Here is a 25334-nt window from a genome sequence, read left to right as displayed (position 1 = left end):
GTATTATTTTTTCCATCTTCGTTTCTCTCAAAACTATTGTCACACGCCACACAAATCAGACCTACAACTCCCCCTTAAACGCCCAAAATCGGAGTACTTTGGCAATCAAATGGAAATCAGCCAACCTCTACGCATCACAACAGCTTCTTAGCAAACTGACTTCCAAAAGGAAACTCAAATACCGCTCTAGATAAGCACAGATAAAATGGATTATTAATCATTCGCCCTGGCCCGTGCGCCACATTGTTAGTATTTCTATAAATAAAAACAATTGGATCGGCCAGACGGTTTCTTCCGGAGTGGCTCGGACGTGGACCGGTTCACCGAGCCGGAGTTATTCGTTGTTTGTGTAACAGAAACGAACGCAAACACCCACTGCTTCGTAACCCGTGAAAGGAGGCGCCAAATAGTCATGTAAACACGGACTGACATTCGTTTTGACTAGACCGGCGTTTTTGTCAGGGAAGTTGCCCACAACACGATGCATACTCCTGAACAAATGCTTTAAAGACCTGTGGGGAAAGGAGATCTAAACTGTGCGGTTGTATTACTGCAGTTTTGGAAGAAGAAAAATAGACGAGTTCGCGAGAGCTGTAGAGCCTTAAGCAACAACCATGGTCACAAGTGTTGAAACAATTATTTACACATATTTTGCCCCTCCGAATCCCTGTACAATGTTTACAAAAAAAACATTCATCTGACATGTGTGTTTTACCATTTTTCAACATTGAAAGGGGAAACGGGGTACTAACACGTTTTAATAGTTATTACGATCATAATTTCAGGTTCTTTCCATTTGTTTAAAAAAATATGTCCATGGTTGCAGAATGCTAGAACGCGCACAATAATAAGGTAGTGAAATAAAAGACTCGTTTTGAGGAAGAGGTAGAAAACAACTCGTAAATGCCCAAGTTTGAACGATATCTGTGATTCTGTGTATACTGCGGCTAGTAATAGGGCATTCACACAGCTTTTCAATTTAACGCTCCTTCCGAACGTCAAGCTTCTCATGAATCGAACTAAATTTATAGCGAATTAGATTAACAATCACGTTCTTTCCGTCTGAAGCGTATGTTCAGGACAAACGCCGACCTTTTCATGAGATCAACTAATTAGCTTAGACCTCAACTGGGATTTAGTTCGGCTCATAAGAAGTTTGACTTTTGGCCAAAGTCTAAGTGCCACAGTCAGCCCACCTTGCCGGTGTATCCTGACAGCATCCAGCATTTCTGCGGACCTCAGCTGATGTCTGGCCAGCGGTACATTCATGGTGGACACCTCCTTTCCAGTCCTACTCATGGACTCACCATCGACGCTGTCAAACTGTCCAGCGGTTTCCACGGGGAGAATACAACGCACAAAGTTGACCTTGGTCTTTCGGATAGCGTCTAAAATGGTGTCCTGAGATCAAACAAATATCTCGCGTAAGACAAAACAAACAGGCTTCTTTACGCTCGAAATAACTGGCTGTCAGGTAAAAGAGCGGCTACAATGGCAGTTTTTTTAATATTTTTAAATAGTTTTTACGTCAACACAACTAAGCTACATTGTAGTGTCATATAAAGACGTTTTGAAATTCATTACGCGCGAAAACGTGGTGGTTCTTGGATGTACAGTCTTTATACGCGCAAATGCGAACTTTGGAGTTTTGAAATAAATTGTGGGAGGCGCGGTGGCGTAATGGTTAGTGCGTGAACTCCGGATCAAGCGGTCCGGGTTCGAAACCTGGCCGTGGTCACTGTGTTGTGTTCTTGGGCAAGACACAGTTTACTCTCACAGTGCCTCTCTCCACCCACGTGTATAAATGGGTACCAGCGAATTTAATGCTCGGGGTAACCCTGCAATTGACTAGCATCCAATCAACGGGGGAAGTAGAAATACTCCTAGTCGCTTCATGCTAGGGAAACCGGAGATATGATAAGCCGGCAGTATGGGTCAGAAGGCTAGATCATGGACTTAACCTTTACCTTATCAAATAAAAAAAAGCCTTTCCGGCTTGATCAGTGATAATCACATTATAATCCTCTTGGCTGAGAGATTAAATTATTTCTCAGCCAAGATGCATCATATAACGTGTACTCACCACTTGGTATATGAGTTGTAAACAGTGTGAGTTCTTCTTGATCGCTGTGGGTGTGTTAAGCGTCTTTTTCAGGCTCCGGGATCGAGTCACGCCCTCGGCAGCTGAACGATGTCGTGAAAACATCTCGTTCAGGTACGATCTGGAAAACAAAACAGCACACTTAAATACCACCCTCTGAAAAGCTCGTCAATAATAACAGATCTCTACGTTTCTCCGACCAACGTCAGCTTTTCCAATTAGGCTACAGCGGTTTATTAATCAATCGACTAGTTGAAAAACAAATAAGCGTTTCACTAGCCTGCTGACACAGCACAACAGTTGTTTTAGAAACTAATAACTTTATTTACAAGTCTCTACAAAGAAACTTTTCCTTGTCCAACTGCAGGTCTGTGTTAGAAGATTCTATTTAAATTGATTTTCTGGTTTGTTTTTTGCGTTACTAATTTCCCACTGGTCTCCTTCGCAGCCGTTATGGGGTCGTCACGCAATGCTCCTCTTCAGTGAGGAAAACCGTTGCGTGACAACTGAAATTAAGGCTGCTATCAACGAAGTAGCCTCCTACGCAGATGTTCTTTTGATTCATCACGCAATCGTTCCTTCCCCACATTGCGTGACGAGCCAAAAGAACGTTTGCGTAAGAGGCTAACTAAGGAGGAAAGTGTTGTACTGTTCTACTGACACCGTAGAAAGCTGAGAAAGTACCGGTAATTACTTAGTTCTGGTCAAGGGATTCAGAGGCTTGTAACTGTATAAAGATGATCTTAGATTCACAGAAAAGTAGAATCTTACTTGGAGGACTCTGCCAGGATTGGATGGGCCTGTTTGACAGCGGCGTGTTCCCTGGCGACCTTGAGCCAGCCTCGTGCATTGTACAGAACAGGCAAGTTACCCTGACAGTGGTTTATATAAAATGTGTCTTTGAGTGGTCCCTGTTTTACCCACGTGTCCTCTGTACGAATAAACACAATAAATAAATGATAGTATTTCAACTCCTCCTCCCCAAACCTCTCGCGGCTGCGCCGCTTGTTGTCGCAGTTTCGCCGCTTGCTTGTGCACGCTTTAAAACCCAACAATACCGCCAGCTACCGTCATTCTTTTAGTTTTACAGTCGGTGTGATGTCATAAGATTTTTAATGACTTACGTTATGCAAATGCAGTTGTACTGAGTTTTTCACTTCATTTCAGCCATATAACGAATGTCACAACAGTATCTTTATGGTAATAAATTGTGACCGTTTATACCTTATTCCACTTGTAAAAGTATAGTTACTGCATTTTCAAGAAATTTGCGGTACTCTTAATATCCACATTCTCAGGGTACCTTCATTGCAGTATAGCGGTACTTATCTAAAATCCACGAATTTCCCACTTCTTGACATAGCCATCTCGGAAATATTGTGAGATTAACTCGTTTATAAAGAACGAAAATACTTACTCTCGTTGCAGTGGTGTACATAAAGCCGAGCCAGAAAACTGCTGTCATTCGCTCCAGGGAAAATTGATTCTTCGTCTAAGATCCACAACAAGCCTTTCTGTTCACTCTTCAGGTCCAAGGTTGAACCTCGTGTCTAAAAAAAACATAAATGCAAAACAAAGAATTTTGTAGGCCTGGTTCAAACGTCACGCTAGCAGTACAACAGTCAAGTTTCACTTCAGTGTGATTCTCTGTTGTCGTTTGAATCAACGTCACACAACAGTTACGCATAACGTAACAAGCTTGGACTCTGGCGTGTAAATTTAATGCATAAGTTATGTTAATGTATTGAGAGGAACGGATCTTTTACATTTAATTTTTTAACGATCTGGTTACAACGTTTGATTGGTTCTTAATTTGACATTTGACTCAAATGTCAACCCTCAGCCAATATTTGGCGAAGGGGATTCCGACTGAACGCGATACACTTTGAATAGAGGCAGTTTTCAAATGAGTGTCGTAAAACTAAAACCAAAGTAATCACTTTAGCCAATCACAAAGTACACAGACAATCCAGTGAACTAATCAAAATTCCCGTAGCAAGTACATGTAGCTGACACGAAGCGCGGGAAAAAGTGCGCTTTTTGAGCGCGTCATGATTGGTTTATTAACCAAGGTTTTACTTCTGATTGGCTGAGAAAGTGGCACGAGATTTTTATAGCCAATCACTAAGCGTAGCAATGCAAAACCAAAGCAAACGCAATTTACTTTCGACACTCAAGTGAAAACCGCTCTAAAGGTGCAGTGACTGATTAAATAACACATACCACGCCCTGAGCAGCTCGATCAAAGACAGACACAACAGGATCAGGAGAGGTAGCCACACTTTCAAAACTACACTCTATGTTTTCCTGTGGAATTCAAACAAATTTGCCATAAGCAATCACAATTACCCAGTTAAGGTGGATTTCCAGTTACACGTAATTTTTAACGTGCGTTTACGTGCGTGAAAAAATTTGAGACAACGTATGAACGACTTACGTAAACGTGTACGCAAGTCGTCATACTGTCTCTAATTTTTTTTTACGCACGTAAACGCACGTTAAAATACGTGTACTGGAAATCCACCTTTTAATAGTCAAAGATTTAAAGATTACAAAACTGCGCCACGAGTGTCCAATGTCTGTACTATACATGAACACAGGCCCTATTACAAAACCACCATGGAAAGTACACAAAAAACACTTAATTATCTTGGATAAACTTTATAGTACCAACGTACAGAGCTTATCAAGTTAAGAAGAAAATAACACTGCAGCATGCTAGAATAATGGTCACACAAGAAGACACGACACCCAGCTACCACCTTCTTTGCCTTGGGACACATCAACAATTCTTCAGAAGGAACCATGGGCCATTATTTATCATATTATTTTTTTTTAAATGCACAATACTACCTTAAAATCAAATCAAACTAATGGCTTACCATATTGAAAAAAAAATTCAAAGAGGTATTAATAAACCAGGAAGGAGATAGAATGATTACGATTTGGTTAGACTAATATGGATTACAAACAACAACCTTGAAATATTTATGCTAAATGTTTTCAAGATACAAGTTATATACTGTATATTTAAATAATAAGAACCTGGGAGTATCTTTCCATTTGAGCAGTAAACACTGTGTCATGGAAGAACTTTTGGAGTCTTTCATACTCATAGTTATGACACAGGTCATTAAACAGTGCTCCTTCAGTCTTGCCAACTGATGCTGGGTTTTGGAAGCCTGGTGGGTCCAACACGTGCATTGACGAAACAGTTCTTACATTGCACTGAAGAGACCTACAGGGAATAACAACTTTTAAGTGAATATTTTGTAAAAATATGAAGGCCTGGGAAGATGGCAGATAAATCACATGTCTCAAACAGAGTTCTGGTATCATGTCTTGAATACTTTTTGGGGAGTTTCTATTCTATAAATTCTAGATATCAATTATTTGAATCTACAGTAAAATCCAAATTTCTTGGATTCTTGATTTTTCTCAAACCTCGCGATAACTTGAGCTGAAAGTGGCCTTCATTTCCCTTTGGAGGTTTGAGATATGGGATTCCACTGTAAAAGTTATGAATCAAGACTAACTGGTCATATTAACAAAATTAATATATTGCTGGTTTTCACTGTCACGCAATCAAAAAATAAATTCAAAACCATTCAACTACAGAAGCTATGAATTTCAAATATTAGATGATAAATAGATAAACAATTTCTTCAAGTTTCAGGTCTGTGCAGTGTACCGTTCGCGAGTTATTAGCCAAACCTTTCCACGCAATTTTTAAAGCTTAGTATGGAGATGCCATAACTGTGACTTCTGAGGGACACAAATATGGCCGCCGTGATGTCAGAGAAACCATCTGAAACTCAATTCTGTTTACAACAGCGGCAATCTTTGGCTCATGAGCTAATAAGTACAGTTTCACATAAACACCACTTATTATATCTGAAATGTTCAATCTGTTGAAAATGGAAAGGAAAGGCCTTTTTTCAAACAAAACAGCTTTGTCACGGCACTCAGCTTGATGTCACATACGACGGAGAACTCGAATATTCAAAATGCTCTGTTTAAAAAACGAATGTCACTATCGATCTAGAAATTTGCAAAAAGATATATTTTTAGTTTATCTTACGTCTAATGACAACGAAAATTTAGTAGGCCTAATGAATTTTGATTTCAGAATTTTATGACGTAACATGACAACCAAGAATAAATGGCCCTACATGTTCACATATGTCATTGCTGCTGTTTTGAGGGATATGGTTACTTTTTCACCTTTAATTTAAAACCCTAGGAGATTAATTTTCATTTTTTACATTTTACAATCGTCAGTTCAACAAAGGTTTGACGATAGGTCTGCTTGACATACATGCAGTATTGTCTTGAAAATAGTTATGCCACACATGTATATCACTTACATTGTATAATAAGCCTCATAACTAGTGGTTGGTGGCAAGAGGTTTCAATTGAACTTGATGAACTATTTCATGCCTGAGCACAATACAGTCAAACCTCTCCTTATGGACACCTCTATAATACGAACACCTCCCTACAGTAGAGCCCCGATATAACGATATGCCAAGGGAGCAGTAAAATATATCGTTATATCGAAACTCCCGATATAACGATATGGCCGTGTAATAGCCGAAAATATTGTTTTATCTGGGTAAAATTAACATGTACTTTTTCACTGGATACAGAGGTTTAGAATAAAGTATCATTTTTGTACACCATCGTACAAAGCTGTTATCAGAAACGTTAGATATTACTCGATTACTGTTATGCTACTGGATTAAGTTCGATGTTTTGCTTAAATTGTGACTGTGTACTGATAATATTGTTATATCAGGGACGATTTTCCGTTCGGTTCGCTAAATTCTCATCATTATATCAGGAATATCGTTTTATTACATATATAGCGAGAATTTTGGGCAATAAACCTTGCAAATAGATTTCTATATGCTATATTTTCACATGTGAGAAAAGCGATACGTCCAATCAGCTTCGCGTATAGCTTTCTTCACATGTGAAAAATATAACCAATCAGCATCTAGAGTGGAACGACCCAGCCAATCAGAGCGCGCGCACTCAAATGGTTTCCAACAAAGTTGAACAGCGAGCGGCAAGTTTGTGTTTCGGAAACATGGCTTCGGCTTCACGTTTGTTCCTCTGGAATTGCCGTTAGATGATTTTATTGAGGAGCAATCAAAAAAAACTTTGAGTAAAAAAACCGATGTTCCTTGTCTAAGGGAAAATGATAAAGATGAAACTTGGAAGCGAAGAACTGACGAAGTACTGTCTGCATTCATCGTGGAGGTAAAGAAAAAGGACGGAGGAGAATATGAGCCAACAACATTGAGGTCGTTTATTTCCAGCTTTGACCGCTATTTACGAGAGAAGGGCATCCTACAACCATCATAGACGGACACGAGTTTAGAAAAACCAGAGAAACACTCGTTGCAAAGCAGAAGGAATTGAAGAAAGCTGGCAAAGGAAAAAGACCAAAGCTGCCCGTGCTCTGAGTGACAACATCAATTCTTTACGGCAAAATCTTTTGGTCTTTTCTCCGTCCTTTAACTTTATGGTTGAAAAACAACTTTGGTCTGAGAGGATGCCAGAGCATAGAGAATGAAGTGGGGCGACGTTCAACTCAAAACCATGCAGATGGAGCCGAATTTCTTGAATACACCGAGCGACAAACAAAGACAAGAACCGGTGCCGAGCCCAAAGATATTCGCCCAGTTAAGCCGAAAATTTTTTCCAGCAGTACAAGATCCTCTTCAAGCCTATCACCTTTGCTTCCAAGGCCAGAGCAAATGAGTCAGACGACAGCCGTTTACTTGGCATTAACCACACCAAACTAGCAAACTCGTCAAAACCCTGGTTCAAAGCAGCGCCGATGGGCTCCAAAATTGAGTTCGCTCTGAAAATGGCTGAAAAAGCTGGCTTGAATGCTGAAAACCTTTCCAACCACAGTGCCCGAAGCGAATGATTCAAAAGCTGAACGTAAAGAGGTTCCTCCCACTCATACATGCAAATCTGGGCATAAAAATTTCGGCTCACATACATTCACTCTCGGAGAAACGCAGCGGGATATATCTTATCTTGGCGCTGACTTCTCCTCAAGACCACTGGCCATACAAGAAACCGAGGAGGTCAGCTATCTCCGGAACCAGCAGACGCCTCGAGCCTTATCTCTTTTCCAAGGTGCAAAATTCAAGGAGGGACATTTAACATTTCCGTAAAAGTGTAAGTAACAGAGTCCAAATTTGTCTTTGCGCGCGAGCGCCGCCATTATTTATTGAATCCGACAGTGATTAAGAGATTTTACTCTTTGTATTAGCGAATTTTCCCGTATTTTAAAGTTTTTTTCTGAATGGGAAATTTAAGTGTGAAGTGATGTTTAAGCTTATTATCTCGTTTGTTGCCGGACTTGTCAGTTTTTATTACAACCGGTCGTTTAGATCAGTCTTGAACTGTTTGCTCAGTTTACGTATGTAAGCTTATGGTGTAGACAAAAAATAAATGATTTGCAGAATATGTTTAATTCTCGTTATATATATAATAAAAAATTAAGCATAGAAGTGTTTGTACGGATTTTTATTCACTGTTTCAAAACTTTAAAAACTCATCTTCGCTACGCTCACTCGTTCGTTTTACAAAGTTTTGCAACTCGTGAATAAAAATCCGTACGTCGCACTTTCTATGAAGTAATCTATATATATCGAGGATCGTTATATCAGGGTTCCACTGTATTATGGACCGTTCACTGTCTTGGTCTGAATTAGATCAAAAAATTGATATAAACTCTACCTCTGTAAATTACTAACACTTTCATAATACCAACACTCATCCCTGTTCTTTTGGCGTCCATATTAAAGAGCTTTGACTGTATACAAAAAACATTACTTTATCTTCTAACTCTTACCTGTTGATAAACCTAACCAGAGCAGCAAATGCTTCCTGATAAAGTCCCATGGCAAACCCTTCCAAGGCCTCGATGTACTGCACTGCGGTAGCTTTGGCTTTTCTCTCTGGGGTATTGTCTGCTGAACTGGTAGGACTCAGATCACTTTTAGACTGGCTCTGACGGCGCATTCTTATGGTAAACTGATTGACAACTGGAGGTGCAAAGATGATCTCGGAGATCTCTTCCTGTGTGGTGCCGAGAACTGCTGCAGCTCTTTGGACTGCAGCAGGGTTGGCAAAGTAGGGCTTGTTGTCTGCACCTTTAAACAAATGTCAAAGAGATTAAACAAATCTTGGATAGACACAGGCTGTGATGTAAGACTGACGCTAGGCAGGATGGTAGTAAGTTAGAGTTGTATTAGCCCAGAAGTGATCTTTGATGGTCTGAAGTAAGGTAACTCTTAATTGAAACAAACCTTCTCACTAGTTATTTGTTTGTTTGTTGGTTTCTTTGTTTACTCATTTTGTTTTTAATGTCCAATAGGCCAATGATGGGAAAATTCTACTAGCCTGTTCAGATGATTACTAACTAATTTTTTTTTTACCACAAATCAACAATTTCCAGTCTGTTGCGCCGTTGATGTGTTTCTTGAAGAACTAAAAAAATCGCTTTTAGCAGTTTCCTCACTGCCTTTAAGCCTTTTGACGTTCAATAAAAAAATCAAGGACTTTCAAGGACCGAAAACCATTTTCAAGTACTTTCAAGGCCTTGAAATCGAACTCCTGAAATTCAAGCGTTTTCAAGGGTTTTCAAGATGTGTACGAACCCTGAAGAACAGATGCATGAAAGGCGATACAAGAGCAATCAAGGTAAGGTACATTTTCATGACTTCACTTGCTTTTGTCTGCACTTGCGTGAGCAATGTTCACACATGGAACAAGTGCAAACCATGCAGGTGCAAGAAAATTGAGAATTTTTTTCTTTCCTTGTACTAGCATTGTGCTAGTTCCCACATGTTTTTCTTGTGTTTGCATTTGCATTTGTGCCACACATGTGAACCAGGCTTACATGTAACTACATGTAAATAAGGTTAATAAATGTTGTATTTACCTACGGCCACCCCAGCACATCCCAGATGACAAATTGCAGCTAAGATTGCCCAGATGCCTTTGGTTTCCTCTTCAGAGATGCCCAGCATTTGGAGTGCAAACTCTATCTCTGTCCATTTATCAGAGAGCAACTGGCTATCTGGTGACTGTTGAGAGAGGGAAAAATTTTGTACACAATGTACCCAGCACATTTGACAAAGTAAGAAAGTGACGTTTTTTATAGGATGGGGGGAGGGGGGGGGGGGGCTGAAGAACCTGGAGGCAAACTCTTGTAGAAGGAAGACAGAACCAACAACAAACAAAGTTGTATGCTAGTTTCAAATAGTTATTTTTAAACTTGGAACGTGGTGTGAAAAATAATCAAATACAAATAGTTAGAAATAAACTTATTAAACAGGTTAATGCACCTTGGGGTCAAATGATAGCATGAACTCATTGGTCTCACTCATTTTGGCCTCCAACTGCAACTCTTTTCTGCAAGAAGAAAACACATTGATCAATAGATTGGATTATATTCTGACTTTTCTACAAAACCACCTCCATTTTAGCCCTGATTCCAAGCAGTGATTAATAATAACATTTATTTACTAATTCCTCAACCTTCTCTTACATTCTTGTAATAAATTTATGTTGGTTTGTCAAGTGGCCATACTAAAGAGGTGGTTGTAAGGCATGGTGTTTCATTATAAATATTTATTTGTATTTGAAAGAGGTGGAATAGTTTCCAGGGATTGAAGCAATACAAGGTGTATTCAGTACAGACCCCCACAAATGGGTATACCAGTGAAAATCTGGGAAGCCTGACAAAAGTTTGAATGACGAACATAATCAGAAATGAACCAGAAGCTTAGCAGCTCTCATAAGCTTTTAATGCAACTAGTCAGGACCTAGTGTTGCGGGTGCTATTGTTTTGGGGGGCTAGGAGCATTGTAGGCATTTGTTGTTGTTGTTGTTCTGTTGTTCTTTTAAAGGGTAGCAGGACATTCAAGTGAGACCTCGTTAGAGCTGTCACATGTACCTGACCCCAGTGGACTAGTATCCCCAGTAGCTCTTAGTTGCTTAAGCATCAGAAACTAGAGACCATACAAGCTTTATTAAGCCCCTGAGGACTTATTTCTTTTTGGGAACTTTTGAGGGGGGGAGGGGTTAAATAGAGGGAGAGGGGAGCTTAATAGAGAAAGGGGTTTTGCAGAACGCATAAGCTTTGATAACTGCCGGAGCATACGGCTTTTCCAATGATCACTACCTTATTGTTACTTATTTTCGCGGGAACTTAATTTCACAAAAATGGAACTGGCATATTTCACAGTCCTGACTTAATTTTCGCAATTTGGCCAAAAATACATAATGAGCATAAAAATTACAATAAAAAACGTAAAAACTAAAATAAAGTCCCGAGAAAATAAGTAGATGTAACAACCTTGAAATTGCTGTTACACTGAACAGGTTTAAATAGTGATACTAACCTCAGCTTAGGATCGCATCCTGCTAACAAATAGTGGAATATCTTAAATGTACTTTCTCCTTCTGACTGCCTGACAACTTTGGACTTTTCCAGAAGGAAGGTCTAAAACAGAATTACAATTACATGTAAGACACATGGGTTTCATTAAGGGCCAGGCACCAGGCAAATTGACTGGCTGTGAACACTTTCCCCGGCTGTTTTCAGCACCTGAACCGACTTGAGTTTACAGAAAAGGCAGGCCTTGCTGATACTTTGCCCGGGTGCAAAACCCTGATGCCCACCTGATCCAAACCGTGAATCCCTTGAAGACAACCTTGTTAAATAATTTAGAGCAGTCCCTCTTATTTCTCCCAGCCATTTTTCCATTTGGGCACTTTTTTTACTTCATGTTTGACAGACTATGAAAAAAGAGGGATTGCCGATGAATTTGGGGGGGGGGGAGGGGCGGTAACCTTTCATAGTTTGACACAATCAACCATTCTCCCCTATGTGTTTTTCACAATATTAAGCCTAAATCACATTCCTATGCAAGGTGTTGAAAAAGTGAGTCAAGGAGATGGGTCATTTTTCCTTTCCGACATACAGCAAAATTGAATCTTCAATAGCCCATGGAGCAAGCACATCTCATGGTTTCAACTCTTTCAAGCTACAGTAGCTAATATGATATAAGATCTTTCCACCAGCTTTCCCCAAAATTTCATTAAGTTTTTCTTTCTGTGCACAAAATAACTTGTTTTGTTATTTTAACTGAATTAGTATCACCTGCACTAACTGACCTGTACTGAAGCGCTTGTCAGAAGTCCTGCTGTGTCAAAATCCATGCTAAATAGCAGGGTAAACCTTGACGCACTGTGATTCATGGGAGTGGACACATTGCCAAAGGCTTCTAACAGAGCATAAATCGCTTCAAGTTTTTGATCTGGTAAAGAAATAAAAAAGTTGATTGTGAATATATGAAGGCAGAAAAATCTTACCAGTGAAGATCACAATAGATTTTTTTTATTTACAGCTGGAATTTTTAGCACTGCCATAATAATAATAAAAATTATGATAATAATAACAATGACTTTATTAGAAGCTGCGCTTTCACAGAGTGGCTCTTCTTTTTCTAACATACCTTACTTTACTACGCTACAACACATTTAGAATATTTACAATAAAAAACTATAAAAAGCTAAAATTTATCCAAACATAACAAGGCACTGAGCATGTGTTTTCAATTTTGGGGGGATTGGAGGAGGGGTTAAATTTTATTGGGGTAACCACTTCAAGCAGAGATGTACACAACTGAAAAAGAAAAAGAACCAAAAATATAAAGTTCATGTTCTTATGCATTTTTGGAAAAGTTATTGGCCTGTTCATCATAACAATAATGACCACATATTTGAGTTTTCCCCTAGTCACCAGTTTCATTATAAAGTCACAAAAAATGTGGTCATCAAACAAAATTGAGCCATCCACAGCCAAAGACACTTGTTAAAAGTTTCAGTGCTCTAATATTATATGATGGCAGTTTTTAATAAAGATCTACCATTATTTTTAGGTTTCCTATGACACAAATATAAATTTTGGCTGTTCAAAAATCTGGTAAAACCTGCGACAAAGCCCCTTTTAATAAATCAGTTTTCCCACCTGTGAGTGCAGAATGCTGTGAACTGGCTGCAGCAGCTAAATAATGCATGATATGCCGGGAATTGATGGTTTTTCCAGATCCAGTGTGTCCCATCAACACTATAGACTGATCCATCCGAGTCGCCAGCATGTTCCTATAGGCTGACTGTGCAGAGGCAAATATGTGAGGCGGCATGTCCTCTTGTTTACAGCCACGGAACATCTGAATCACCTGTGAAAAGAAATGAATGGTATACATGTACATTTAGCTGGGTAGAAAGATAACGAAAGATATTAATCAGCCAGTTACACAAGCTACATGTACTCTGAGGAACATTTCTCATCAAGATAAAACAAAGAAAATAATAACCTTGAAGGTGGTTTGGATACCCGGTCTTAATTGACATAGATTTCTTTCTCCAAAGTATTTGTTTTGATTAAGAAGATTTATTAAACACTTGAGACAGCGTTTCATCAGCTATCCAAACACCTCAAATTTCGTCATAAATACTCTGCTGCACATTATATTTAAAACTCTCTTCTCGGTGTTTGGATATCCCAATGAAACACTGTCTCTTGTGTTTGATATATTACATCTAACAGGACTTGAAGTAGTATTTAAACCTATTACCTGCACCTTCTGTGCAGCGATTGGATGCTTTACTAAGCTACAGGAGACTTGTGGGAGGTACAGGTAGCCATGTTGTTGCACGTATTTATGTAGGGTCAAAAGTAACAAACTTCTTACATGTATACACGTAAAAGATAACTAAAGGTCAAGCCTTCTGTCAAGGAAAGTGTCTCATCAGGCTGGAGCTTATCCCTGTTTCTGTAGCATTAAGTGGCTGGGAGTATTTCTACTCCCCCCTTGATGGGATACGTGTGGGATGCTAGTCCGTCGCAGGGTTAAACCCCCCCCCCCACCCCCACCCCAGCAGTAAATTTGCCGGTACTCATTTAAACACCTCAGTGGAGAGAGGCACTATGAAAGGAAAGTGTCTTGCCTAAGAATTCAACACAGTGCCCCTGGGCTAGCCCGAACCGCTCAAACCAGGGGCCAGCGCACTAACCATTAGGCCACTATGACTCCCAAATGTGTCTGGATTATACATCACACCCAGCTAGTAAATGACCCCAGGCATGTGAAAAGATCTAGACTTTATTATTCCTCAAATGTGTGGTCACCACAAGTATTGATAAACTTGAAGTGGGTAGCTTATGAGGACTCTCACATACATGTACTGTTAGGAAAACCTATTAGCAAGAATCTCAAGGCTGCATAGTTTGCACCTTTACAGTAGAGCTGTCCTTTGCAGTAACAGCTTGCATAGAAGAATTTAGAAAGTGCAGATAAATAATTTTAACTATGGGGAACCTTGAAAAGTGCTGAAAATAAGATTTGCTGGTGATGGGGTTACCTTGTTATGTAAAATTTTTGCAACACGTTTATTTCGTGATTTTGAGGTATGCATATTTTGCGACACTTAAATTTCACAATTTCGCAAAAATGTTGTATTCTGAATCACTTTAATTTCGTGTTTTTGAGTAAGACACAATTAGCGTTTCCTTGGCAATATTAACAACATTAGCAATAGCAACAACAGAGCAGTTCTAACAATGTCTACAAGTAAGGTTATGCTTGTGCGTGCATGAGTTATTGTTCTTGAGTCAATTGACGACAACATCAATTTAGATTGATAATTCCTTCCTTCAGTGGTACTAAACTTAATATTCTTTCTTGATAATATTTATTGAGATAATGTGAGTCACTTAATTTTTGCGTCATGTTATGTTCGCGACACTTATTGTTTGCATCACTTTAATTTTATGATTTTTTTGGAATTGCGAAATTAACATGTCGCAAAAACTTTATGTAATAAGGTACTTACAAGGGCAGAAGTCTCCAGTTGTCTATAGAAAAAGTGTATTGAAGAAATGTAAGAATATCTAGGGATTGGATTTCTGTACAACCCTCCAAGTTTATTTTTTTCCTTAGTGGCCATTTGGCCACCAACTTCTCAAGTTTGGTCGCCAGTGAAAAATTTTAGTCACCAAATTAAGCTGATGCTTTCAATCATTCCTCCCAATTTAAGTCGCCAGGCTGGCGACCTTGGTTCAAATTTAGTCGCCAGCTCCAAAATTTTAGTCGCCATGGCGACTAAAATGGTCTTAACTTGGAGGGTTGCTGTAACTACTCACTTTATCAGTGTAGATTGCAAGCTGTTGTTGAGGATTGATGACTATCAAGTTAGGTCCAGCATATGTGTGAATAAGGTTACTTCCAATCCGCTGTCGCAAAGTGTGGAGGCAACTGGACTCATTAAGGTAGCGCAAAGAAGCAAGATCTTCTGCTCTGTCATACTGTGGAGGGTTGGCCTAAAATGAAGAATAAAGTTAGCATAAAAAGCTCAGTAAAATGTTCTGCAAAATGCACCATAAAAATTTTGGCAGTGGAAAGGAAGGTGCTTACTTCGAGATGGTCGAGATGGGCCACTTCTTTTATTTTAATAACTTTTTTCCCTTGACGTCTCTGAAGTACCCAAGCTACAAACTGAACACTTGGTTTAAATCTGCTCATATGAATGAAATTAATTTTAAACTTACAAAACAAATCATTCTCAACTTATATACATGTAATGTGCTGTGTGGGTACCGGTAATACACGCATTTTATGCATGGGTAATGCTCAAGAGATTCATTAAGGTTTGAAGCAGGAGGGCATTAGGGTTTTCCAGCCGTGAAAAGTATCAGCAAGCCCCTTCCCTCTTTGGCAAACTGAAGTTGGTTCAGATGTTAAAAACAGCCTAGCAAAGTTGTGTTTACAGGCAGTCATTTTGCTCAGTGGCTGGCCCTCAGTGAAACCCCTGAATGCTGCAATGCATGTGAAGGGTACTGTATCATTACAACGTAATAAGAGGAAAACAGCACAGTCATGTTTTTCAGGAGTTGTGAGTATGCTTACTAGTAAAGTAATTATTTTCAAAATTGATGTCAGAGTTGTATGTGCTTCCATGTATCCTAATAATACAAGAGGCCATCTTATCTAACTTGTCATTCACAACAGAACAGACACACACAAAACTGATTGAATTAAATTAATATTTTTTTAAAATTAGTACCGTAAACACCCGCGTATAAGCCGCACCCGCAGATAAGCCGCACCCCGAGTTTAACAACTCAAATGTTGAAAAAAAAGTTTTTTAAAAGTAAATCAAAGAAAATCCAAAGTCGAGTCAAAAATCCAAAGTTGAGTCTTTAGGATCGATCGTAAACTCAATGAACATTGAAACAGAAAATACTTCAGTCTTACCCACAATTAGAGCTCTTTAATACAATGAAAACCAACTTTGACATATTATGGGTGATCTTTTTCTGGCATTTGTTGACAGGTATTTCTTCATTCAACGCAGTTTTTCCATAGATATTTGTGTCACAACAACAAGAACACGCGTTTGCAGAACGTTCGTAGCTTAGTAACCAGGCATTTGATCGGACGCGAAATATGGGACTAGGGCGAGAACGTAAAGCAAAACAAGATGGCGATGGAGGCGTTCGGGTTTCGTGGCTATCATATCGACAAATTAAAGAGATTTGGGAGCCATCTATTGGAGATAAACTTGTTTAAAGAGAGTTTCGTAATCAGTTCGACAATTTTTCCATCAAAGTGCAAAATGAGAAAGAAACAATTGGCCATCTTACTCGTGGTATTTTCTCGCTCGTTAAAGTATCAATATTACTGTTAAAGTTATAGGCCATTGTCGACACTGCAAACAAACTTGCAAAAGCAATGACCGGTACTCTCTTGTAGTTTTATGTTATTTTTATTTACATAATTTTCCATAAATTAGCATCAGTTAACGAAAATTTACGGCACCTTTTCCGAATGTTCCCGCAGATAAGCCGCACCCCCGCTTTCGAGCGAAAATGTTTGGAAAAAAGGTGCAGCTTATCTGCGGGTTTTTACGGTAATCAGTTTTCTGCTGACAAACCTTTTCAACACTGTCCTCCTCAATAGTAATAATCTCTCCACCATGATCCAGTTTCACTTTACACATAGGAGTCTCATCTTCTTCTCTCACAGTCTTGTTCTTCTGAACCCTTCCACCAGAAAACCCTGCTTTGTGTACAACCCACACTTTTTCTGCATCTAGCCATGCCTTCTGAGAGTTTACCTCCTCCTCCGATTTGGCCTGGAATACAAGAACATAAAAATGTTAGAGTGACAAAATTTTGTGAAAAAATCAAGCTTTTTGTGTCTCCCTTCTGGTGTCAAGATAAGCAGTATTCAACTATAACTCTTAAAACGTCTACAATTCTCCCTGAATTAATTTAGTTTTTTTTCCTTTATGACATTATAAACGTGTTCCGAGTTAAGTAACTACTCTCTACTGTTACAGGCTGCAAAGAAATGTATTTTCCAGGTTGCCTTTGACGCAAGTTGGAGTCATCATGCTTGTACAAAGGCTCTTTAAAAATTGCCTTAAGTTACTTCATCTGCGAAATTAAATTCCAAAAATGCTGCTTGCTCTTACTTTGCACACTTAGTGACCAGTCAAATACTGGTAACTACACAAAGCTTTCATTAAATAAAACAACAACAACAGAGTTAAATTGGTTAATATGGGCCAAAACATTTGACAAACAAATTATACAAGACTCACAAGGATTGTGTGACCATCAACTAGCCCAGACCGTCTATAAACAGGGCTTCAATACGATTGAAGTAGGTGGCTGCCCTCGTACACATGACACCGGTCAAAGAGCAATTTGCATGTAAGAAGATGAAAGCACCTCAACATTTATACCAGACTGCGTGAAATTTAGCTGGTGATTAAACAACTGAAGAACACCCACCAGCACTCTGGTGGGTGCCCAGTCTTATTAAAAGCCCTGCATTTAAAATGCTATTTATTGTTCAAGTAAAGCCATCATGATATAACAGGACCTAAGAATTTCATGTAAAGAACTAGCAAAAATCGCCTACAGTTGGACATGGTGAGGTGACATCAGTGACCGTTATATGCTCTGAATGAGCATTAGGCATATAATTGTGAAACAAGTGTTAAATATTACAAACCTGTACATACAAAAACAATGAAAAAAATAATAAATAGCAGTACAGTCTGCAATTGAATTTTTGTTTTGGCATCTTGTTAATATTTGGTATCAAAATACAACAACAAAACACTGCTTTGAAACAGTGATATAGACAACAACGCATTAAAATCATACTGTAAGGCTACCAATTTTTTGCCGTAAATATAAAACAAATCATTAACCTGAAAACATGAATAAAAACATCCACAGTTGCAATGTAAAAATCCAATATTAGCATCCATTTTTACCCAAAGATAGAATTAGACAGACACAAGCACTTTTCAAAATGAAACACGGAGATAAAAATCACATCCAAAATAATTTACTTATCGGGTCATTAGCACATTTTTGAACAGAATAAAAAAAATAATGAGGATTTTAAATTTCATCTGCTGTACCTTAAGTTTACTAAATAAGCTAGTAACTAGATCCCAAATACCTAAATAATGTTACAAATTACATTGAAGATTACAATCATAATTCAAACAAACCTCAAATTTCATCAGAGGCTCCATAAGAAATGTAATAGTTCTGCATCGTATGTTGTGCATCATAAATAAACCAAATCACTCAAAATCTTAATCCGTGAAATATTTATATGCTTTGCCGGTTTTGCTCAGCCATAATAAAAATATAAGTTTAGAAGGCAAACAAAACAGATGAAATTTTGTCCTGGGTCAAATCTCTGCTCAGACTTTCGAGTGGGATAAATACACTTAGTAATGCTATCAACAGTATCTATTGTATTTCACTCCTACAAATCTAAGTATCTTTCAATTTCTTCCTGTGCAAAATATTTCTGTTATGGCACCTATTACCAGAGCATTAAGCAAATTGTAATTGTCACGCTTCCTATCAAAACCCAGAGAACGCAGTTAAACGTAGAAGTAGGTTTCTAATTCCTAATCCACTTTTGTGTCAATGATCCATAAATGAAGAAAACAAACATTTCCTGAATTTCATCACAGAGCAATCTTCACGTCAAACCATTGTCTTGTAAAAATACTGAAAATATTGACTGTAACAACAGGCTGAAACCAGCAAGCAGCTACAAAAACATACAGAAAATAAAAACCTTTGTACCTCAGCCTTGCCTAAATTTTAATTAAAGTAAATTTTCACACGCATAATTTATAATTAGCATAGATGTATATTTATATTTTGACATTCCTATCAGGTCTCCTGCAAACAGAAACTCAATCTTTTATACAACGATCACTGATATATATTATATATATCATTGCATCAAAGATCTGTTGCTATGTTTTGACATGCTGGAGTTCTTTCAATTTTTAAGTGGCATGTTCTCTAAAACGTGGAACAAAGCCAGTAGACTTGTTTTTATGTGATTCTTTGTGAAATGAACTATGTGATAGACATTCTACACTATTCTGTAATTAGCCACAATAAAATTCTAACAAGAAAACCCATTCTAATGCAAATTAGGAGCGCTGGACCATTACAAACATTAACGAAATCATCAACGAATACCACAAATGAAACAGAGCTTGTCTTAAATGATTAAATATGATTTCGGGCAAAAGACTTAACAGATCGACCACTGCGTTTCTTTGTTCCCAAAACGAAAATGTTAATTATGACACAGGTAAATTCCAAGTGTTCAACGACCTTAGCTGAACATGAGAGAGACAACAATTAAAATTGTGTACGCAACCGAAATACGCAAGTGAATTTGGATAAGATAGATACTATTAACTCTATTAGTACGGTTTATTATTATTTAACACCTCGTAAAGGAACTCACTTTCTTTTTAATTCTTTTGCTTCCACTGCGAGCAAGAGTTCCAGCCTTTAGATTCGATTCATCAAGTTGGACTGTTGACCCATCAAGACCGCTTCTAACGCTCAACTCCGAAAGCTCCGGTACAGGGATAACTTTGATCACTACCTCATCTCCCGACATAACAATCATCTCGATTATTTTCTCTCTCGGCTCATTTTCCACGTTGACTCCATTGACTTCCACAAGGCGATCGCCAGGGAGCAAACCTGCAGTGCCATTCGCTCCAACAGGTTCAACAAAATGCACGGTTTTCCCGCTACCTGGAGCGTTAGCTCGCCTCAGAGCAAATCCAAAATCGCCGCTAGATCGCCTTTTCAGCTTTATAACCCTAGCGACTCCTGAAATCGCAGGCTGAACTTCCGGTAGTTTCAAATCAACTCCCATTTCCTCTAATGTCTTCTCGGATGGAGAGAGAAGCGACTCTTGCGAATTGCTTGCATCTCGAGGCGGCAAAACTATTTTTGGTTCGCTGAAATCAAGGGGCGCCCCAGTGAAAGACTGTACTGTACTTGTAGCTGTAATAGGTCCATCTACATCCATGGGCTGCCTAGAATTAGCCTTGTTTTGATGGCCTTCGGAGCCTACGTTGATTAGTTTGACTTCAAACTCCACGACACCAGTCCGATCAGCCAGTATTCGTGGAGGTTTAGGCGGAGCGCTTTCTGGAGAAACATGTTTATCGTTCATCGGTGAAGCAGATATAGGCTCATCAGAAGACCTGACATTAATTTCTGAAGTGCCATTCATTTCGCCAGGGTAAGCACGTTTCTGATCGTTGCTATCGCTCGGTTTGTTGTCGTAAGAGTCGTAAGCTGGTCTCGGACTCTGCAACTTGATTTCGATACTAGAACTCTTCTTTCGCTTGACTCGAGGTTTCGGTACGGGTTTGCCATCTGCCGAAACCTCATTTTGATATCGCTTTTCGTCGTCTCCAGCTCTATACCCTGCCTGTGGCACCGCATCGGACGAAACAGCGTTTGAAGAAACGCTAGCAGAAGACCCAAACGGTACCGAACCGCTCGCTGAACTATCGTTCGTATCCGTACTACCTGAACGGCCTTTTCTATCGGTGAAATCTGAATGTTCGACGCCAGGTGAAGGGTTTCTTGCATCGTAATCGTGCTCGACGTCGTATCTTCGTTTATCTGCTTTTCTAAAACTAAATCGTCCTTTCTTCTGGTCTTCGTTATCAGAGCCAGCAACTATGTTACCAAGTTCGCCATGAGCCTTACGTTCGGCTTTGTGTTTGTCTTTCTCCTTCTCTTTTTTTCTTCTTTCCCTCCGTTCTTCCTTCGTCTCGATCGTCTTGTCCTTGTCCTTCTTCTTGAAGGAAAACATTGTGATAGATTACTCCTGTAGTACCGATGGTAGTTTACTTTCAGGAACAACTATATTTATAACACAAATGGCCGCCAAATTTTTAATTCATGAATCCGGGGACTGAAAAATGTAGTCACGTGTCCACAAGATACTGCAAGAATTGCGTGACGAGATTTTTGTCACGAATTCCCTCCTTCTCGAATATTCTCTTTAACAAGCTTATTTTGTCAGATAAAAGTTATGAAACACCGTAAATGAAATGAGACCAAGCATTTATTTTTATAAGATGAAAGGTTTTCAGGCTGTTTCGTATAAGCGCACATTTCCTATGTATGTATAAAGACGTGTCGAACTTTCGATCACGCAATTGAAATGTCACGCTATCGGAACTCAAGTTTTCTGGTTACGGTATTTGCGGTATGCACCTATACACGTGGGCGAAACGAGCCACGAAAATTTTGACTTCTTCTGTTCTTTGTTAAAATTCATTGACCTGTGAAAATCGAATCAAGCTTTGGGTTGATAATCGCCGGAAATATTTTTATCATGACCAATTAAATGACGTCATTCAAGAATGCTCTGCTCTGCGCGATCAATCAAGTTTTTATTTGTTCACTCATTACAAAATTTATTCATTAAAACGAATATAGCACATGTAAACAAACAAGTGAAGAGAATTAACGCTCTTTATAAGCTTTTGTAAAGAATTTTTTCCCTGTTTAAACTTTTTACTTCTAAAGGGGCGCTTGCCGCATTAAGGAAAAGTGCTTGAAAACGTGCGGGCGAATAAACACTGAAGAGAGTGATCATGAAAACCTTCATGCGCAACAAATTGAAAATGTAAAAACAATTTCTTTATCATGCCCTGAATTTCCAGGCCTCTTTTAAGAAAAACTTCATTTGTTGGTTGAAACTTGTAGTTCTCTTCTTTTACACTTCGAAAACTTTCGCTTGAAAGAACTCCCTGTTGGAAAGACAGGATTTTCATGTAATTTTTTACACTTGTTTTTCTGATATGGGTACATGGGAACGGGGGGACGAAATTAACCACAATTCCTGCCAACCCAATATCAGCAACATCTAGAACCTTAAAAGGGTGGTCTGGCCTGCCGAAATATTGCAAACAAATGTAATAACCATTAATTAGCTTTGAAATAACCGTGACAGGTAGCCCAAGCTCCTCAAGAGCCGCGACTAAGTAGATGGCATTGCGTGACAGCCTAAATGATAACCGATCGTACACAGGAAATACAGTTAAAACCCGCGAGTAAGAACCTGCATTTTCCCAAGTTAGCCTTAACAGGTTCTTATATAAATTGTAATTAGCACAAATTTAGGTATTTAGGTTCTTAACTAGTTCTTATTTTCTGAAAAAAATACATATTTGTTAATACTAGTTTTTGTGGTAATCAGCCTTTTCCTGTTAGGAAATTTGCATACCATTTCATTTATATTTCGTGGTTTCCGTCAATCATAATATTTCATGATTTCAACATTGGCATTTACTTTGCAACTGGAGTGATAAGACTCCTAGGTGTCTTCAAAGAGGATCCAGAATGTCGACTTATCGTTAGTTATTAATTTTCCCTAATAGTAAACATATTTTATCGATTTAAGATAATACGAACCATTTCCAAATTTTAGGCTATAGAGGTTTTTAAATATAAAGAGGGTGTCTTACTGGCAAATTTTAGCCTATCATGTTCTTAAAAATTAGTTTCTTACTCGCGGGTTTTTACTGTATGGAAAAGAAATTTAATGACAACGACTTACTTCTCTTGTGTGTGTTGCTTGTGCTTCCATGGCGTTTTGTGACCGTTTCAAAGCGATTCTAGCGAGTTTTAGCTTCAATGTTTTGATCTCCTTAAGGAGATCAAGGTCAAGATTAGGGTTGATCTTCACCTTAGATCAAGGTTGATCAAAATAGTGCAACCAAAACTCGCTTGAATCGCTTTCAATCTGCCACAAAGCGCCATGGCAACCGCGAGTAGCACACAGAAGCCGGAGAAGTATATAAGACTTTTTTTGTTGAATTTCTTTTCCACATTTCGAATTCCTGTGTACGATCGTAACATTACCAATACAAACTCTTATGTCAGTAGGCTGTTACGCAATGCCATTTACTAAGTCGGTAATTCGTGGCTCTCAACAAGGAGCTTGGGCTACCTGTGATAACTATCCTGGGACTTCTTTCTTTACCCGAGAGTGGGGTGGTACTACACATCATAAATCCGGCATGGGGCCGGATTTATGATGCTTTAGTGCACTTCGGATTCTAACTGACTGAGGTTCTAGATGTTGCTGATATTGGGTTGACAGGAATTGTGGTAAATTTCGTGCTTCTACCCATATCAGAAAACGTGTGAAAAATAACATCGAAATCTTGTCGTCTGAATCCTATTTCCAGTTCCAACAACTTAGCGTGGATAGTTTTCTAGCCAAAGTTTCAGCCACCACGTCTGGTCGCTTGATCTAGGTAGGAGCGATCAAAGGCTAAAATTCAGGCTTACTCGGGCTATTAGTTCTTTTGCCCTTACAGCCTCATTTACGCATCATTTGACTCGTCACACAATCTTTCCTTTCCCGACGAACAAGGAGACGGCCTGAAGTACCATTATGCACCTGTCAATGTAAAGCCCCAGGGTGGGGGTGGGGGCTAGGGCTTTCCACAAGTTGCTCGAGATTTCCCAAAAAGTTGCCCGTAATTTCTCAAAAAGTTGCTCAAAAGTTGCTCCAAGAATCCCAAAAAGTTGCTTCTGATAACAAAAGTTGCTCGAAAGTTGCTCCAAAAAACCAAAACGCTGCATCTAATCAAGAGCATTTCTCTAAATATGTGCTAATTTTCCTTTAAGGGTTAGATTTCTAAGCAATTTTACAGTAATTTTACAGCAATTTTACAGCAATTTTACAGCAAAAGAAGTATCTAAATAACATACTAAGGGGAAATGTGTTAAATAACAAGGTTTTCTTCGAACAGGTTTTCTTCGAACAGCCGAAGCCCTTTAAAGAATCTCTCAGAGATCGGGTGTTTTCGGAGCAGCAGCTTTTACATCATTTTATTGTATAGTTTTAACTTTTTAGCTTCATATATCGTTTACTATTATGCATATTCGTATTCAATTTTCAATGTATATAGTGTTTTTTTAATATTCTAGTGTAATTTTTAGGGAGGGCCACAGGTTTGTTAGCTTTGCTATTTAGTGTTACCCTCATTTTAAATAAAGTCTTTATTATTATTATTATTATTATTATTATTATTATTATTATAACTGAGAACAACCGTGAAGATATCGATGACGTCATGTCTCCGGACGAGTTTTGTAATGTTTTAGGCAGAATGAGCCAAAAGTTTAAACGTCTTCAGATGTTCCTTTAAAATCTTCGGCAAACTTCGTAAATCTTCGGAAACGTTCGTATGGCCTTTGAACAACACTCGGATAATCTTCGGAGATCTTCGGTCTGGAAATTGCTCAAAATGCAACAAGTTGCTCGAGAGGAAAAAAGTTGCTCGAAGGGGAAAAAGTTGCTTGAAATATGAAAAGTTGCCAAAAAGTTGCCAAGCAACTTGTGGAAAGCCATAGTGGGGGCGGGCAACCCCCGGGAATTTGACACGTGAAGCTCTCCCAGGGTAGGGATTTTGACATCTAAAACGGTCCGCTGGGTTAGAAATGTAAGAGGAGATATTTTTTTTTTTTTTTTTTTTTTTTTTTTAATATTTTTAATTTCTTGCCATACAAACATACAGTACAAAAATACAAAGAAAAAAGAAACACTACTTACAATTTAAACATTACTTACAGTCCTAACGCTACTTACTTACACTAATACAATACTTACTTACACTACAACAATAAATTATTACAAGCTTAACATTACTTACTACAAACAAAGCACGTTAAAAAATAAACAAGGTATATTATGCTATGGAGAGCAGAAGAAAAAAGAGACATGCAAAGCAAACACCAGCT

At 38.7% G+C, this 25334-nt stretch overlaps 1 protein-coding gene across 1 annotated transcript in view; it reads right to left on the bottom strand.

The window, feature by feature from the left end:
- The window catches only part of LOC144646158 (unconventional myosin-XVIIIa-like), a 45102-nt gene extending 23620 nt beyond the window's left edge, over positions 1–21482 (bottom strand). The window contains exons 1-15 of the mRNA XM_078505694.1: positions 20008–21482; positions 17135–17335; positions 15345–15521; positions 13167–13377; positions 12311–12453; positions 11536–11636; positions 10477–10543; positions 10071–10215; positions 8979–9279; positions 5147–5339; positions 4325–4408; positions 3519–3651; positions 2873–3032; positions 2084–2222; positions 1197–1401 (exon numbers count right to left, since the gene is read on the bottom strand). Of these exons, the coding sequence (XP_078361820.1) occupies positions 1197–1401; positions 2084–2222; positions 2873–3032; positions 3519–3651; positions 4325–4408; positions 5147–5339; positions 8979–9279; positions 10071–10215; positions 10477–10543; positions 11536–11636; positions 12311–12453; positions 13167–13377; positions 15345–15521; positions 17135–17335; positions 20008–21384 (3637 nt within the window). The 5' untranslated portion in view covers positions 21385–21482. The remainder of the gene's footprint in view (positions 1–1196; positions 1402–2083; positions 2223–2872; positions 3033–3518; positions 3652–4324; positions 4409–5146; positions 5340–8978; positions 9280–10070; positions 10216–10476; positions 10544–11535; positions 11637–12310; positions 12454–13166; positions 13378–15344; positions 15522–17134; positions 17336–20007) is intronic.
- Positions 21483–25334: the final 3852 nt, after the last annotated feature.

Source organism: Oculina patagonica, chromosome 3 (assembly GCF_052425735.1).
Source record: "Oculina patagonica isolate OP01 chromosome 3, crgOcupat, whole genome shotgun sequence".
Taxonomy (NCBI): Eukaryota; Metazoa; Cnidaria; class Anthozoa; order Scleractinia; family Oculinidae; genus Oculina; species Oculina patagonica.
Note: the sequence above shows the minus strand (reverse complement) of the source record. Positions and strands in the feature narration are given on the sequence as shown.